The 18772-nt window shown below is 32.8% G+C and overlaps 1 protein-coding gene across 11 annotated transcripts in view; it reads left to right on the top strand.

The window, feature by feature from the left end:
* LOC134363293 (neurexin-1) overlaps window positions 1-18772 on the top strand; it is a 765130-nt gene that overhangs the window by 176474 nt on the left and 569884 nt on the right. For 9 of the 11 annotated variants that reach the window (XM_063078880.1, XM_063078882.1, XM_063078881.1 and 6 more), the window contains one exon: window positions 2323-2349. The exons of the other annotated variants lie outside the window; for them this stretch is intronic. In XM_063078880.1, the coding sequence (XP_062934950.1) occupies window positions 2323-2349 (27 nt within the window). The remainder of the gene's footprint in view (window positions 1-2322; window positions 2350-18772) is intronic. 11 annotated transcript variants of the gene reach the window in all.

Here is an 18772-nt window from a genome sequence, read left to right as displayed (position 1 = left end):
TATCAATAAGGTTAATTGAAAATATAAATTACTAGGCTTAAAGATGTTTCAAACTGAATTTCCTGTTGTTATACTTACTAACAATCTGATTGGTTATAGATGATACCCTTGCAGATAAATAAAAATCTGTCTCCTTTTACTTAGATAATATACACACAAAATATCAAATTTCCGCTTCATTATCTAGATCAACAGTTGTTAATGCTGTACTCCATGGGCTTCTCCTTTGAATAGCTACCTTTGTGGTACCTCATGTTTTCTGTTTTGGAGTACTGTGTGGTGGTATTTTGCTATCAAGCAGCAATCCACAACCCTTCAATGCCCAAAGTCTGCGGCCCTTAGCAAACAGCCATGTGAACACGAAAGACACAGGCTCTTCTACAGAAAGATAATGCTTTCCTGCTTAATTGTAGCATCAGGAAAGAGTGACTACAGTAAAACCTCACCGATCTGGAGGAATGATGGAAGAAAGCCAGGCTGAATTAAGAAAGTCTGAATTGTTACAAAATTTTAAGCTGTTTTTATTGTTTCCAATTACATTCAAAAACACAAATTAATAGCTGGAAAAATCTTGTCAAGAAAAGGGATTACTAGGCTGATTTTAGTAGATGGATGAGAATTACCCATAATTAGCACATTGTTTTCATGCAAATTGCGCCATCAACATAAATGAAGTACTTGAAATCAGTTCACTGCACCACCCCCGCTCCCCAAAGTTGGCCTTTCAAAATTTTGCTTAAGTTTTTAATTTTTTTTTTCTCTTGAGGATATCTCTGATCACACAAAATGAAGAATTAATGTTCTGCCCAATAAGTTTCAATATTATTATTGACTCCAAATAAGAGGAGTAAAATTTAACGAGGTTTTACTGTACTTCCTAAAAGTGTCAAATACACAGAGAAATTAATAAACAGAGAGAGAAAAATAAAATTTGAAACTACATAGATTTACAAAAACAGTAGCAAAGTATAATGAAATAAGGCATTGGTGAAAACCCCACCTATATTTTCAAATTGTGCTGGGCAGAATGGTAATTCACAAAATAAAAAAATAACCCATTGGTACCTTATTGTATATAATTAAATTCAATTAATATTAGTGAAATTAATTTCAATAAGTTTTTTTTTAATACAGTACTGCTTAACACACAGCACTCTCATTTACTGTTCTGTTAGAGCTCCCTCTAGTGACAATGATAGGTTACTACAAGCCAATCAAAACAAAGGAGCTGCTTGCCAAAGTGTAAACGCTCGTGGGAATTTACCAACAGCAAAGCATTCTGTAGAAAGAGTTGTGTAGGTGCTGGTCCTTGGCTGTTTGCAACCACTTTTCTGATGCGGTTGACGACACATGACAAACTCAGCTATATGGAAACAGAATCTAGGTTTATATTTTTTGTGTTCCCCAAAGGCATTAAATACTAAAACCAAAACCAACAAATGTATATCTATATACAAAATAAACATAAAACATCCCACATAGTCCTTTAAAAATGACCGCTATAATCACAATCTATGTTATCTACATCAGACATCTGTTTTTATAGTATCTTCTTTTATATAAAGTATAAAAAAGGGAAAATCAATAGCCCCGTTAATCATGACACTTATTACATAGAGATAACATTGTTAGCTCCGAAAAGAGGCATAGGCTTGTATACTCTGAAGAATGACTACTCCGTAGCCACCAGAGTTTCTAAAGGAGACATATGGTTGTCTCTTTCCTCTTCCAATTAATACAAAGTATGGAATCCAGCCAACAGCTGGCTGCTCCCTTTTTGTGCCCAAGCAAATAGAATTAAAAACTAAAACAAAAAACATTAGGATGAGATGGAAATGATTTTAACTTGTTCTCTATTCAACCACTGCAATTCTGAAGGATTCTGTTGGCCTTTGTGGGATATTAGATTTTGGAGGTCCAAGATGTCTGAGCCTAGCTGAGCTTGCACTGTACCCCATCGTGACGGAGCACTTTTTAATTTTGCTGAAAACAATGATATGTTCTTTCACAGATGGAGAGAAAGTTGCAGCCAGTCTAAGCCAAGCATCTTTGACAATTTAACAACTCTTTATTTCACTTAGATTTGTCACCATGTAGCTTTGTTTGAATTGGCCATTTTTTTAAACTTTCTATTGTTGTTTCCAATGGTGAAGTTTTATAACAATAAATCTGGGTTCTAGAAGTTTGTAAAGAATAATGATATGGAGTGGCCATATATGCATGTGTCTGTCCCCGGAAGGGTGGACTGTGATTTTATTGGATGTCTGCAGCTATTACCTTGAAGGATAAATTTTCATTTTTCATCTATTCTTCCCCATCTAGATTGTATCAGGATTAACTGTAATTCCAGTAAGTGCCTATTCAAAATTTTTAAAATGTTATTCCTCCATTATGATGTAAGCTAGTCAAGAAAAAATAAAAAAGAGAGAGAGAAAGAGAGCAAGAGAAATTTGTCTATAAAACTCATGAATTCACTTTTGAAGTATACCAGTCCATCATCTGGGTTGTAAAAATTCATTTTGAAATCTGTATAACTGAAGATTTTTCCACCATCGTTGCTACCTTTAAATGGTAGAAGAAATGACAAGTATTTTGTAGCAGGTGCAAACACCTCTAGGGACCTTCAGATATTGCAAATGGCATTTGTATTTTACCAGATCTTGGATTCCAGTAGTTCTCTTCATAACCAAATTGGAGAAAATACTGTGAGTCTTATCTCATTCTGTCTTTATCTATTCACTCAAATATAGAAAAAAATATATATTTAATTCCTCTCACTTTTAGAGTTACTATTAAATCTTTCTAAACTCAACCAAAGTTTTACATAAGAAAATGTGCTTTTCCAAGTTACATATTCATAGAAAATTACTTGTCTAAAGAGTTCTTCCTTGGCTATTAAGAGTATTTACATGATGAATTTTTACATCCTAATCATATATCTGCAAAAATAACCAAAACCCTTCAAATTTGTGAATGCATGCCAAATGATGAGTCAGAAAAGATGCATGGACTGCGTTGTGTTTGACTTTGAACTAGAGGCCTGAAAAAATATAAGGACTGTGATTTTATTTTAAGTTGTAGCATTATCTTCAGAGTAAATTTATTTTATTTCTTTACATAAATATTTAGGTTTTTCTTTTCCAGGTTTTGCTGACCACATTAAGAAATCTCCAGTGACCACAAGTCCTTAAAATAAAATGGTTCTAACAAGCTTTTAATCTCATTGTCATAGTCAGTTAAAAAATTTCTATATCCAAGGAAAAATGCCGAATATGGGTTGATGGAGTCTACTCCCCAAACCATTGGCTGTGTTTCCAAATGGTAATAAGTCATCCTCTGAGGAACAAAATGGTGGTCTTAAATGTATAAAAACAACAATTTTTCTAATAAAATGCACACTATTTCAAACACCATGCTTCTTACCATTCGTATTTGCTTTTATATGTTTTAATACTCATTTTAAAGCAGCATAAAAGCGAATGTTTCCAATCACAGCAATAAAAAGGTAACTGAATCATGATGATAAATAAATCATAAGCTATAACCAATATACCAGGCATTAAATATCATCCCAAAGAGAATAGTTTCTGAAAGTAAGGTCTCAAAGCTTCTGCACAAATGGAATTTTTCAGGTATACATCATCTCCTCTCCAACCTTATCTCTTTCACACTTTCTGAAACGGAGTACTCTTTTGCAGGTCTAATACGATGGCCCAGTTTGCTTTCTGCTCTGGGGCATAGAAGCAGGCAAAGTAACAATTCACAAAATACTCTCTCCTGAAGCCAGATTTGTGCCTCAGTTGCAGCTGTCTTGATTTTCCTGATTCCTCCTAAATCTTAGAAAATGTATGTGGAGAAAATGTTCCTTTCTAGACCTCTGCCTTATTATTCTTTTTAGTTTACTTATATTAAGCATATAATAAAGTATGGATGTTTAAATTTACAAAATGTAACAATGTAAACTCTAGAAATTGATGAAAAGTAATCAAATCAAATGTAATTCTGTTTTCTAGCTACATAGTGTTTTTTTTTTTTTTTTTTTTTCAAGTATGTGTTTATAGCATAAATACCCTTGCTAGACTTGTTTCCTCATTCGGCTTATGTCATGAGACTCTGGTATAAAGAATAGTCTTTCCCCCCCACTGGATATTCCACCAATTAATATCATTGAGGAAAAAAGTTTTTGCTGGTTAGTGAATTTTTTTCCCTTTTTGAAGAGTATGTGTAACATTTAAATTACTTGAATTAAATGAATGATTGTGAGCTTTCAGTGCACAGCTTGGGCAGGACTGCAAATGCCTTAACTTGACAGCAGTCACTGGAAAGAAAATTCAGTGACCAGGTAACACTTTCTTTTCCTTTTGTCTTTGTTTTATTTGGGAAATAGTGGGCAGATGTAGTGGGAAAGCTAAGTTCTGTAAAGAAGACTCAACTTTGAGGAAAAGGAGGAATTTATATAGCAAATAATGCAAACCTAACTCATAGTGATTAAATGAGCAGAGATTTTCACCTGGAGTACATTGCCTGCCCAGCAAAAATAAATCAAGAATATTTGTATCTCAGTATAATGTGTAGTTTAACAAAAGACTGATTTATTACATGTATTCTCTGTGAGCCATAGGTTTGTCTAGACTGAGATAAATGCACATTTATTAAATCATAGCTGTAGAACACTAAGATATCTAAAAATTGTACTATATCTAAGATACTAACTGTATTGTGAGATTAACATGAAATACCTTAATTGATATCTGTTGAGAAAAATAAAACAGGAAATACGGAAACTATAGCAAAGATTATTTTATGTTTAGAACTAATATTAAACTCTTAATGATTAAGTTTGAATGGAAACCTTCTCAGACAAATTAGTCAACATTTACTTAGAATTTCTCTGCTGTTTCCTATAGTCATTTTCTCTTTTCCCACCCCCAAGTTTACAGTATCTGTATTTGATATGGAAAAGAAAATACACATAGCATCAGGTTATCCAATCTTTGGTATTGAAGAATGGTAGTAGGTGAGGAGAGAAGATCTAGCTGCATGTATTCAAACCTGCAGGACTGTAAGAGATGGCAGATAGATTTTTTTTAGCCACTCCAGTGTCAGTAGTTTAAATACAGCGATAGGATCTTCCATTGACAGGCTGTTAAGGTTCCTCTGAGAAAGGGCAGCTTTGAATTCCAAAGACTGTCTTTGTGAGACTCCTCGTTGCCACCTTTTTCCCCCTTAGAGGAAAAGCTGTCAAGAATCTTTAAGTGGAAAAAGAGAGCCTCTTTTCACTTAAAAATAAAAAGTTGTTTTCATGAGTGGATAGGGTACTTTTTAAAAAGCAGTTGTCCTTATGAATAGTGGTCATTTCAGTGTCAAAATATGTTATGGTCTTTCAGATTACATGGAATATGCCTGCACACCAATTGCCCCAAACCAATCTCAGTTCACTGCTGTACATTGCCTTATATAATTGCTAAGATATGTTTGCTATCTGCAACTTGGAACTAGATTAAGGTCAGTTTTTGCAAATGCACGGACCAGAAGGTGAGCACAGACGTATATTGTCTATAGTTCTCCACTCTCCTCTGTCCAGGATGAGAATAAAGGGACAGTCAGATTCCTTTGCCTCTTCCATCTCCTCCAACACTGAGGAAGACAGGCTAACATGGTTCAGTAATTTGATATGAAAGTTACTAAAAGAGACACCATCTTTTAATGCAGGTAATTTCTTTCTTGTATAGTGAAGGATACAAAGGTAGATGGGAAAGGACTATAAAATCACATTCTTTTAACATAATGAGGAAAAACTATTTGAATTAATAAAAAAAATCCTAGACTGTTTTACAAAAAAATATTATATAAATCTATACTAACATAAACTAAATGTTAATAAATTATTATCAAAAAAATTCAAGTCAGACTGAACAAAGTGTTTTTGTGACTAACACATGAATTATTTGCATGAAAAGATGCATGTATGACAGTCTCTTGCCTGGTCCACAGTATTAATTGACTTAATAAGTCTTTTTAAAATTATAAAGAATGCAACAGGAATTTTATATTCTTTGTGAAATTTTCTCAAGTGTATTATTAGTAGGGTTTGTACAGAACATTGGTCTCATTCTGCATTCTTTTTATCTGCCAAAGCACATAGCCTAATGTCTGGTAATGCTATTTGAGAGTTATCAAGCTGATTTCATTTTCAAGTTTGGTTCCCAGCAATTCCAGACAATACATCCAAACTCATTAGGCCATGTGCTTTTTTACAATTTTTTTTAAATGAGAATTTGGCCTTTGTAGTGATATATATCATGATTAAATAGTCACAAATCTTTTCTTTCTACTTCTAGTAATCTTAAACATTGTTAGTGATATAATCTTCAAAGGTTTAAAAACATTGAAAATGTGAAAAGTAAACTTGCTCCTGTCAACTATAGGTGAGTCCTAATTGTAAGAAAAGTAACTACTTTAAATATGTAGTGGATGTAGGGAGGCTTTTGTGCTTTTTGTTTTTGTTGCTGTTTTCTATTATTTTTCTTTTTCCACATCAATGGCATAATTACAGAAGACTTTCTTGCCCACCGGAAGGCTTGGAGCCACTTCTGCATCCATATAAAAATGGATTTTAATTTTGTTTGCTTGCATTATTTGGCTTTCTTTATGCATTGTGCATTTGTATCTTCTCCTGTGCACCTGCTCTTCCTTCCTACCAAGATGTACTCCTCTTCTTCATTTTCATTATTGCTTCCTCCTAATCATTTTCTTTTTGTTTTCTTACAATAATAAAAACTCTTTGGGGGTTAAAAAATATTTTACTAGGCAGACCTTCCAACTACTTTTGGCTTCTCACAGAAAATGGCTTATCTAAGATGCAGAGACAACAAAATTGCAGATGGCTTTAATGTGAACAAAGTGTGAAAGGGTTAAGTTCAACTTCTGTTTGCAGTTCAGTGCCGAAATATTGGTGAGAAAGGGAATCTAAGGGTGAATACTTAACCTCACTTTTGACTTGGATACAGGGAAAAAACTCTTGAGTAGTGTGTTATTGGAAAATGTAGTTTGATGGATGTCTAGTGTGGATAATAAGATCTTTGTATTATCATTTTATTACCAGAATAAAAAAGATCAACTGGATAATAGTTATCAGCCACTTTTTTATACAGATAAAAATGGAAAGCAATAAAAGATGCAAAATGTCAACCGCTGGCACTTAAGCCATATTAGATTGCTTTGATCAGGCTACTGTCTGGCAAGCTACTTAAAAAGCTAGGAGGACATTTCTGGGGGCTGGCTCTTGTTAACATGAAGCAAATGTTGGTGCCTGAGGAGCAGAGAACTGTGAAAGGCATCTCCTGCCTCTGCCCTCACACAGTCACTTGATTTGCAGAGTCCTGTCAGTCACCGCCTTACAGTGACTTGTGCTGCCGGCCTGCCTAGGGTAGGAGATGCTCAAGGCGTAAAGAAAGATGAAAATATAAATACAGAAAACAGGAGTTTTGTTTGTTTATTTGTTTAGCTAAAAATATATATAAATATATGAAGGAAAGAAAAATAAGACAGTTTATGAATATTATTTTTAGCCAAAATCTAAGAGAAATTGCATCTAAAATGTAAAGGGAGACCATAGGTTTCTGCCAGAAAACAAATAGCTGAAACAGGCAAAGGAAATTGGCACATAACAAGGAGTTTTTTGAAAAATATCAATACTGGAATAAAATTTAAGGGAAGCCCATTTGAATTGTTCACATTGTTTAAATTTATGAGAATTATAAAGAAGAGTACAGATTTTTTGCACAATTGTATGACTACATAGATTGGGCAATCAAATAATACTATGAGGGCTTAAAAAGTAGAAGACTTTTATCTATTTTAGTTAATCTTTTCATTGCTTATATGCAAATATAAAATGCTGTAGTGTTCTAAAAGATGACTCTTTTGTGCAGGTGAAGAATTCATCCTGAAACCAGGCTCCATTATTAGTTTATTCACAAAAGCATTTCCTTATTGCTACTGCAAAAGACAGTGCCTCAGAATAATAAAAAATTCCAGATTAGGGTTGACCAAATTCATCAGATTCTTTCGCATTACTGAGAGTTGGCATTATAACAATGGTTTAGGTAGAAATTGTCAGAAAATCCTAGAAAGTTTCAAAAGAAACATTCTGAACTTGATATTCCCTTATTGGTTTCTGTGAAAAAGGAGTTTTATACAACCAAATGTCACCAAATATGGGAGACCACAGCGTGTTATTCAGATTTTTTATTTGTTGTGTTGTTAGGTGGGTTTTAAATCCTACTACTTCCTTCATTGTTTTGAGGGATTTTTTTTTTCTTTTCTTGTTCTCCCCCCCTTTCTCTCCCCCCACCTCTCTCTCTCTCTCTCTCCCCCCCTCTGTCTTTCTCTCCCCCTCCCTCCCTTCCCCTCCCCCTCCATCTCCCTCTCTTTTCTTTTCTTTCCATGGAGAGGTGACATTTCAACACATAATAATTGATCAAGAAAATCAAGAATAAAAATTTAATCAGCTACTCCTTGCCATTAATAAGTGTTTTTTGTTTTTTATTTTTTGTCTGGGGGCATTTAGCTTATCTCATTGTGAGATATATGATTAGAATTTTCTTAGTTTTAAAACAAATAATAATTTTCTCTATTTGGAGTATTTGGTCGTTTTGCTTTTGTGCTCATAATATTTTACGACCATGGACAGTTAACTCCTGAAGGACCAAAAATACTAACAGATACTCAAGAACTTGCATTTAAAGTAGTCTCTAATCCTTAAGACAGCATTAATGCTTAGCAGTGATTCAAAGTGTTGTGCCAGATCACTTATTTTACTAGTATAGACAAGTACAACCTGGAAATTTTTCTATGATTTTTGTATCTCCAATTTTACTCAAAAAATGCCACTAATAATTTATACTTTATCAATTGCTTAGTTACCAGAAAACATGAAAACAAATAGCATGATTTTGGATTTCAGATTCCCATATTATCAATGAACAAGAATTATGCATATGTTACCTACTGAAGTAGTTACGTAATTTAAAAGCTGATATCTTGGCTCACTTAACTATGGGTAAGATTTGGTAAATGTAAGCATTCCAGTTTAGCTTTCATTTATAGGAGCATACATACCCTTATTAAGGAATCAAGTTTAAAATTCAGAACATGAAAAAATTTAAAGCTCTTGAAGAATTTTGACTTATGATTTTTAAATGTTTTAGTTTTAGAAAACAAGATTGTTTTTTATTTTGACATTTGTTATTTGATGACTTATGTATATTTTACCATCTTATGGAATTGGCAGTGTTTTCTAATAAAGTAGCTTGACTATTTGAACGTATTTGCATAATTCTTAAGCACTGATTGTTTCATAAAAATTGAGACAAATTGTCAATAATCATAAAGAAGAAAATTCATAGCATAAGTTTAGGAATGATACTAGAGTTCACATTTTGTAAGTTAGTTTTCCCATAGTAGTGGTACACTTTATAAAGACTCACAAAAACATAAAGTATATTAATTTCCATTGATGTTTATAAACTCAATAATTTTGCTTTTAAACTAGAATTTCACAGTATTTTTCATTATGACAAAAACTCATTAATTCAGCTCCCACTACCTCAGTATTCATGCTTATTCAGACATCTTTTAGACTGAATTATACCACTATGTATAAAGAAATGATTTGTTAAGCCAATTGGTAATTTTCACTAAATTATAAAAGCATATTTCTTTTATTATTATTTGTTTTTCTAATTTTAATTTATCGATATACAATGTAGTTGATTTCTGTGTCCGTTTACCAATTTATTTCTAAATGAATTAGGTGAATATACTTGAAAGTTTGATAAGAACTCGTTTAGCATTGCTAGACATTCTTGTCTATTCACTAACAATAATTCCTAGAGACCATTACTGGTCAACCCTTGAGAACAATAGTATTTTTTCTACAGTATTTTATACTAATTCATACTGTTCTTCTGTGTTAGTTCATGTTTTGTGAAGTCTAAAGGACAGACACATGTTCATGTTATTTTAGTTGATGAAGGATTATTACAAGGGCACTCTAAGAATTGATGTAGACATGAAATTTCAGTCACAACACAGATAGGTCTTGGCAAAAGGGGTTCAAGAACTGGAAGACTGTTTGTCACACAATGAGGCTCTAATGTCCAGTGTATCTTACCACTCCTTCATCTGCTGTCACCCAAGGCTCCCTTCTCAATGTTTCGCCATTATGGTGACTTAATTATCCTCTGTCTTTTCTTCTGGTGCCTCTGCTACTCTTCTCTTTTCTACTGACTTGCTTCTGCTTGGTTATAGCTGCTATTTTCCTGTGCCTTCTGCTTACTCATGGTGTCTTCCACCTCTTGGTTTCTGTTCACTGCCTTTCCTGAATATGTCCTTTGGCTTTTTTTTTTTTTTTTCTTTTTCACCAACTGCTGATGCTATATATGTTGTGGATTCAAACTCTTCTAGAAAGAGAATCAAGTGGATTTGTTGCTTATCCTTGTCCTGCTGGGCAGAGCTTTCAAATCAAGTCATCTTATAAGCCACTCACCAGATTTTAGCTTTGGTGGAAGATTCCCACTGGTGATCCAGTCAGTAGTCATCAGAGCCAAGGGGCACATGGTACAGTGTCCTCAAAGGGGATGTAGCAGCAGCAGCCCTTCTACATAGCATCTTTTCTCTAAGCTCTCTGACTAAAAATGTTTTCACTTTAGCATTAAAATACCCATGAGGATTATAATCTTTTCAATATATTACTGACCTACGTGTGCTACATAAATCAAGTGGACAAGGCTCTTTAAATCAGGGAAGAAAATGCATGAGACCATGGAAGAACGTCGAGATTGAAATGTTTCATGTGCTCAGAGATCTTATCCATTTTTTTTTCACTTGTTATCAATGGGAGCAAAGCGCAAGATGGATAAGAGAAACACGGTGAAAATAGTTCTCCCAAAGGTAAAATGAGAAATACTAAAAGTATTTAAATTATTATTTTTATTGTACTTAACACTGGATTATTTGTCTATTACTTGTTCTTTGAATGCATCGTTCATACAATTGTTAGAATTATTCGCCCTACCATCACACTTCCCAGAAGATCAGTTTAAATGTAGTTTTGAAATATTTTTTGCTTAGCACTATTGAAATAAATTTAATTTTGAAGTCAATTGCCTTTCTCTGTAACTATTATAGTGAAAAATGCTTTAGAAATGTATGGTTTAAGATAAGAATTAATAATATTTCTTTTAAATTTTGCATGTGAAGAATGTAGGTAACAAGTGCAATTCACTCATTACATTGTCAGATCTATGGAGAAATCAACCAACTTTGAAATCAGGAAATTTCCAGTGTGAATAACTGTGTACTTACACAGAATCTAAAGAATTGTGAAATGTTTTGCATTTTAGTGAGTTAAAAAGAGGTAGGTTATGCATGTGAAAATTAAAACCAAAGCATTATAGAACTAACATGCTACAGTGGCATGTCTTAAAATTGCCATTACAAATTTTTCATAAATTATAAAAGTTTCCAATAAAAGAAAATGGAAAAAAAATTATTTAATAAAATTACATAAACATTTCTTAGAATGTCAACATATTCTCTTAATAGCATTGAAACAGGTAGACCAATATGGAGTTAGATCATGATAACAATTATAGTAACACAAAAAATATTAAAATAACAAGAATAATAACTACATAGAAGAATTCTGAAAGTGACTTTATAGATTATGATATTTCTAAAGTGCTTTAGTAGAGTCTGTATTTATAAGTTCAACTATTTTATTTGAAAATTCAGATCAGTAAATCAACTGAGAAATTTTAAACCATCAATATTTTGTTAATCAAGTATAAACTATGTAATCAATTAAGTAAAATTAGTTCGGCCAATAAGGAGTGAATCAATAATCAGTATTTCCTATTTTTTTGAGTTATCTATTATGAAATTAGCAAGGAACCACCATAACAAAGTTGTTTTTCTATAGTGTTTCTGAAAGTACATTCCTCAAAATTTTTATAGTATCTGCTGGTGAGAGTACGGTAATTTTTAATTTCTTCTCTTTGCTCATCAATCTATACTTTCTAAATTTTCTGCAATGAATTTTTTCTTTACTTTTGCAATTTTAGAAAAACAATCCAAAGTGGATAACAGTAAATGCTCTGTTAAGATATAGTTGAAACCAATCCTAGCATTATTTAGGATAATCTAAACCTATACTAGATCATATATTTGTAATAATTATGTACATTTTAAATTTATTTAGAAACTAAATTTCCCACTAATTGTGACCTTCAAAATACTCAGAATGAGTATCTTTTAAACCAACATTTTGTTCCTAATTAGAAATAATACTTACATTTGGAGACTAGAGGAAACAGAATATATACAAATGTAACCTAGAATTGCAGTCTCCACAGAAAAGTTTTATCATCTTAAATGCCCTTACAATGCATAATACTTTGTACTTTATATTCTTAATATATAACACATTGTATAATATGTGCTGCTTTTAAAATATAGGGTCATGGTATGCAAATGTTTTTGCAACATGTTCTTTAGTGTTAGCAGCGTACTGTAAACATTATGTCCTATATCTGAATATAGTATTTATATAATATTTTAAAATCTAATCTATTGCTTATCTTAGATTTTATTTCAAAGTAATATAAAGCAGTTCCAGGTCAATTCTGAGTCAGTTGAAGAAATATATAATAGGGAGGAAACAAACATGTACGAAAGAAATTATGTGTCAGTGATCTCATTTTTCTCAAATGAAAACTGTTGGAAGCATCTGTGAGCAGAATCTTGAGAAAAAGATAAGATTGGAATAGCCATAAATGAAAAGATGGTGTATGTTATCTTTATTGACTGTAACCCACTAAGTGAAAGCCTAACATAATCCTGTGATAAAAAGATCAACCAGGAACAGTCACACAGATATGACTTATTACTTTTAGCAGCTGATTGACCAGCTCCACGGAACTACGAAATACTAACTTCTCAGATAAACCAACTTAATTTGGCATAAGATTTTATTGCTAAAAGTCATTGCTACAGCTGGGCAACCACCTTTTTAGAACACTTTCTGGGAGTAAGGTGAGCCATTCATTTCAGAAAATTTTGTTTGATCCAACAACAACTTCAAAAAAAGAAGTAATTCTGATATTTTTGCAGTCCCTAAAATAAATGATGAAATAGAACCAGCACTCAATTTAGTGACTATTATTAATTATTTATTTTTATTGTTTATTATTTATTTATTTATTTATTATTATTATTTAGCGTATTCTCCATTGTGGCAAAAGAAACCAATTAAGTTAGCACTATGTGCTATTGCAATACTAAAATTCAGAGAAAATAATTTAGCAAATCATTATAGCATTGCTTGGAAAAATTTTTATATCATTATTCTAATTTTTACATAATGTTTGCCCATAGCCTTCAAGTGGGCAATCATTGAGGAAAGAAGCGAAAAAGATCAAAACAAATAAGGTGCTAGAGTTCAGCAGTTCTAAAGACAAAATATTCCTTGTTATGTTCCTTAGAATGTGTTTTCTTTAAGCAAATAGCTTCATTAAGTTTACAATAAATACTGAGAAATAGATTTTCAACCATTATAATGACTTCCCAGTGGAAATAAAAAGGGAAAAAATAAAACTTATAAGCAGAAACTTAGATTTTTTTTTTTTTTTTTTTAATATGCAACTTACTTCTGGAAAAGTTTGTACTGGAATACTTCAAGATATTGAGACTGAAATACTTCAAGATATTTTGTGAATTTAGTCTCAGACTTAATGATATTCAACTACACTTGTATTAACAAGATATGAAAAGTAAAATAAAGGTAAAGCCAGTGTCCTTGAGTTATGCAAAAATATGCATTCCTCTTTACCACATGAAAAGAAATTCTATAACTATTGGAATAGTGTATTCAGATAAGTAATGATATTTTTAACTAAATGATCTTTGCATTTGTGACTATAATTCATGGCTTTATCTGTGGAGTGTTGTATTAGTCTGTTTTGCTGCCTAGAACTGGGTAATTTATAAAGAAAACAAAATTTAGTTGCTTACAGTTTCTGAGGCTGGGACACATTGCAAGACGGTGGAAGCAGAAAGAGCAGAGAGAGAGAGAGACAGACTCTCCTCTTCTTTTAAAGCCCTCAGAACCACACCACTGGCCACCATTTTTAATCCATTCACTGTGGCAGGGTCCTACAATCTAATCAGCTCTTCAAGGCTCCTCCTTTCAAGTGCCATAATAGGATTTTTCACCCTCCTAACAGTCAAAGTGGGGGCCAAGTTTCTAATACATAAAACTTGGGGGACATAATTCAAGCTCCAGTGAGTTTTGTAGGGACATAATTCAATCCACTACAGATGTCAGTTTAAATGTTTGTAAGTATCCAAATGCTCAGTACCTGTATACTTTGTAAATTTGTTTTTTCATTCAAACATTTTGGCATTGTGTAGGTATTGCATAAGACATGCTTAAATAGGTATTAATATAAATCAGTATAACCCTTTTTAAAAATTCTACACCAATACGAGATACATTTTTAGTTTATAATGCTTACCTAAAAGCACATTTATCTCTCTAGACTTAATTTTATACCTGCTAGATATCCTGTTATGTGATAAGCATTCCTTGGAAAGGATCTTTTTTTCTTAAAATAAACTCACAGTCCAGATTTTTACTTTCATTATGTTAGGCTTATTTTATTATGCTTCTTCATAAACTTGCCAGTTGAGTTAGATTAGATTTAAAGATAGCTATTTTAAAAACATTTTTTAGCAATATATTTATTGAACTTGTGGTCATTTTTACTGTTACAAATATAATTATATGCTTAAAAGGTAAATTATGTTTCTTAAAATGTATGTTTTCCACATTAAAAAATATATCAGACATATTTATTCTGGTCTGTCATAAATGGGTACAATCAATGTCAAAGCAATAGAAGCTAAAAGTCTTTTAGTGGATGATTTAAACCTTATTTGTTTATTTGCCTATGGCTATGATATTTAGCCTGAGCTGAGGCATCTACAAATATGAACATTTATTTTGTAGGTAATAGAAAATGTTAAAATAATTTAGGAAAATGGCAGAGGAGTCCCTGGAAGGTATTTCCAGCAACTCTCCAAGGTTAGATCCTCTTGCAGACAAGATCCATGTTTTTTTTAATAATTAAATACTCATTTTGCCTTGAGTTACCCAATTCCTGAGCCAACTATTCTCTGTGCACTTGGAAGTTACTGACTGCTGGCATTAAGTCATTTTGCTCTCCTAGGCAATATGTATCACTAAGTTTATTTTCAAGAGAACTGAGCAAAACAACTGTCCAAATAATTATTCAGACAGCTAAGTGAGTTACCCAAGTCATCCAGCTGTAGGACTTACCAGATTCCATGCTGTTGAATATGAGAACAAAGGGCCGAAGGTTTCTATTTATTGACATTTTTAGTGAATGAGGGAGACATTAAAAGTTTATGGGGCTATTTTTCATTAACGACTTGGCTTAATTTAATATTAAGAGATAGTTTATCTACCATAAAAAAACTCCAAAACCTAAACTAATAAACCCATTTGACAAATACGGAGTGAATGGAAATTATGTTCAAGGCACTGAGGTATAGAATATTTTCTCTGAGATTTTAAACCCATTGAGAAGACAATAATGACAATAAAATACTGATAATAGTTATAATTATTTCTATAATTGAGAGCTTACCATACACCAGATGTCATTTTAAGTGATTAAAATGCATTAAATCCACTTATATTGCAAACTATTTTTATTATTAGCTTATTTTACATGAGAATACTGACACACAGAGAATTTAAGTAGTTTTCTAGAGGTCACACAGCTAGTAACTTGTGGAACTAAGATAAAAACCCAGTCTGTGAGTCCAGAATATGGCATCAAACTAATGTAAAAACATTTTAGAAAGTTCAAAAACACAAAGAAGTATTTAGATTAACAGTTCAACCAAAATGAATACAATGTCATTAGTCAGCATGTGACTAATTTTTCCAGTGTATTTTTAAATGTTTATAAAATGCCTTTCTCCTGTTATTAGTGTTTATTTTTTGAGAAAGAAAAAAAAAAATCTCCAAGCTTACTGTGTGACTTCATAGTATTTGCTCAAAATACTTTTAAATTGGAGAGGGGTATTTCTTATATTTTTGGTGTAAAGAAATGTGTCTGTCCTTAGGACTGTAAATGTCTCTTCGCTTGTTAAACAATATATGGCAAATATCTCTTTATAAAGAAAGACTGAATAGTTCGTAAGGATATATCCTTAACTAAATTGAGAGCTTGAGGAGGAATAAGAGAGGAAGAGGGAAGAGTTATATGGGCTGGCAGGTGCTTCAGCTTCCTGGTTCCCAGGGTGATTGGTCTGTCATATACCCTAGTTCATGACTGACACCTGGGCTGGCCAGCAAGACAGGCCTGAGACAGCTTCTCTTATATCCCAGAAGCCATGTCATTAAGTGTGCACAGTATATGTCAACTGTGTCTCTTACATGGAGAAATGAAGGTTTTGCCTCCAGCCTTCTCTGCCCATTCCTGAATACAGAGCTCACTAAAGAAAGCTTCAAAAATGAATAAGCACAAAATTCATATTCCTAATCAGGACGGGCTTCAACAGCATACAACCTGTGCAGTCAACTGGGGCCCTGTGCTTGAGTTAATGCTCTTCTGTCACCATCTTGAGATTCTTAATTTTGAGTCATTTTCACTTTACCCTGGGCCCACAAATTATGCAGCTTTTCATGCCCATAGTAATGTTTGGGGGTAGCGAAAGAAAGACCTGGAAGTGCCGTTGACATGTGTAATTTTAATTTGTAATTAAATTTTCTAGCTGCTTCATGTGAGAAATAAAAACAAAAGATTTTACTCCCAGCCCAATATCTAAAAATTGAGAAAGATGAAATAGAAACCTGTAACGAGGAGTTACTCTACTTTGAATTTTTTTGTTAAGCAGACATCAGATTATTTTAAAGTAATTATTTTAAAACCAGAAAATAACGGCAGAGTGGAAAAATAGGTTGAGGATGTCATAATTACAAGCTGAGGATACATCCTCTTCTCGTTTACAGGTAAGAAGTTCTGCTGTCGGGAACCATGACTCAGACATCCAGCAGTGGTAGCTCTTGCTTCTGTTTCCAGGGCTGATCTCTTTTCCCCTCATTGTCACAGTGACAAGCCTTGTTTCCAGCTTCCCACAGGGTCCTGCCTCCCACCAGAGGCTATTGTCTTCAAAATCAACTGCCTGGAAAAGTTGATATAGGTTGATGAAAGTTGAAACCTAATTTTACATACACGTACATCAAGCTTTTTATAATGGCTTTTACTAGAAATTTGCAGAAAAGGAAAGGAGGCTAATGCATTCTAGATTTTAGAAGTAAGGGACTTTGCAATTGATTTATGTCACTAATAGCCTTTTTAAATTGCTTTTAGTTTTTGTTTTATGATAAGAAAACTAAGACCAAGAGCAATAAGAGTTAGACTAATTTATGCTAGAGTTAATGGCAACGTTGAATCTAAAACAGAAGTTTCCTGACTCTTAATCTCTTAAGTATTTTTTTGTTCTTTAAAATGCAATGTGAAAGTTTATGGAAAAGGAGATTTTAAATTGTCTGTTTATTTGTATGTATCTTACAGGAGACTGAAAACTACAGCCCACAAACTAGTCCCCTGTTTTAATAAAGTTTTATAGAAACACAGCCACACCCATTGGTTTACATACATTTTTCTATGGCTTCTTACATAGCACAATAACAAAGCTGAGTGATTGTAATGGTTACCACATGGTAGCCGAATATATTTACTATCTGGCCCTTTACAGAAAAAAATGTTTTGACCCCTGACTATTAGAATGTAAATGCCTTCAGACTCTAAGATGGAGCATTCCCATTGCTGAAATCAATGTTTGACACAAAATAATTTTTAAACTAAATTGGTATGGGTGTCATGTAATCCAGAATGAATAAGAGTAGTTAAATGGGCTAAACAGCAGACAAAATGTATACCATTCATTCAGTATTAAAATTTGATAATTATATTATAGTATGATGCTGTCACTTCTTTTCCTAATTCAATTACTGGGTGCTGTAGGTAGTTTAATGCTCTAAAAAAATGGAGCAGTCATGTATAAATATAGAACCAATTTATATACCTGAGGCAATGTTAGTCTCTCTCTTTTTCAAGAATTTATAGTAGAACTATGGAAATTTTAGAATCCACTTTCTCATTGGTACTTATCTTTAACATAGACGGTTGTGGTTGGCAAGACATAACCTGTTATTAATAAAGTGGAGATAGTAGATTGATCATTTCTAGAAAGCAAATTTTGTGGATTTCTACCTATCATGCATGCAGTTTGTTGAGTGATGGCTTTGAGAAACACCCGTTGAAATCCCCATGCTTAATAAATGGTTTGAGCAAGCAGATTAACCAATGAAATAACTAGGTACAGTTATAAAATAGAAATTACTTACATCTGATGTTTAAGGCAAAGAAAAAAGTTCAGAACTAGTTGGTTTCTGACAGGGTACCTGACAGAGGGTCCATTTTTGTGTAGCATCTTTAAAATGTACCACTAGAGGGAGATGGCTAGCTAATGGGTATGTAAGGATATAATTAGTTTCAGCTTTGCAGCTCACATGTCTAAGTGTTTAAAAAATCCAAATATAGCTGCTATGGGTTTGGTTTTTCGCAAGTTTCCATACAGCCACATCTGTCTTTCAGTTCCAGAGGTAGAT

The sequence above is a fragment of the Cynocephalus volans genome, chromosome 14, assembly GCF_027409185.1.
Source record: "Cynocephalus volans isolate mCynVol1 chromosome 14, mCynVol1.pri, whole genome shotgun sequence".
Taxonomy (NCBI): Eukaryota; Metazoa; Chordata; class Mammalia; order Dermoptera; family Cynocephalidae; genus Cynocephalus; species Cynocephalus volans.
This window is presented reverse-complemented; position numbering and strand designations above follow the sequence as displayed.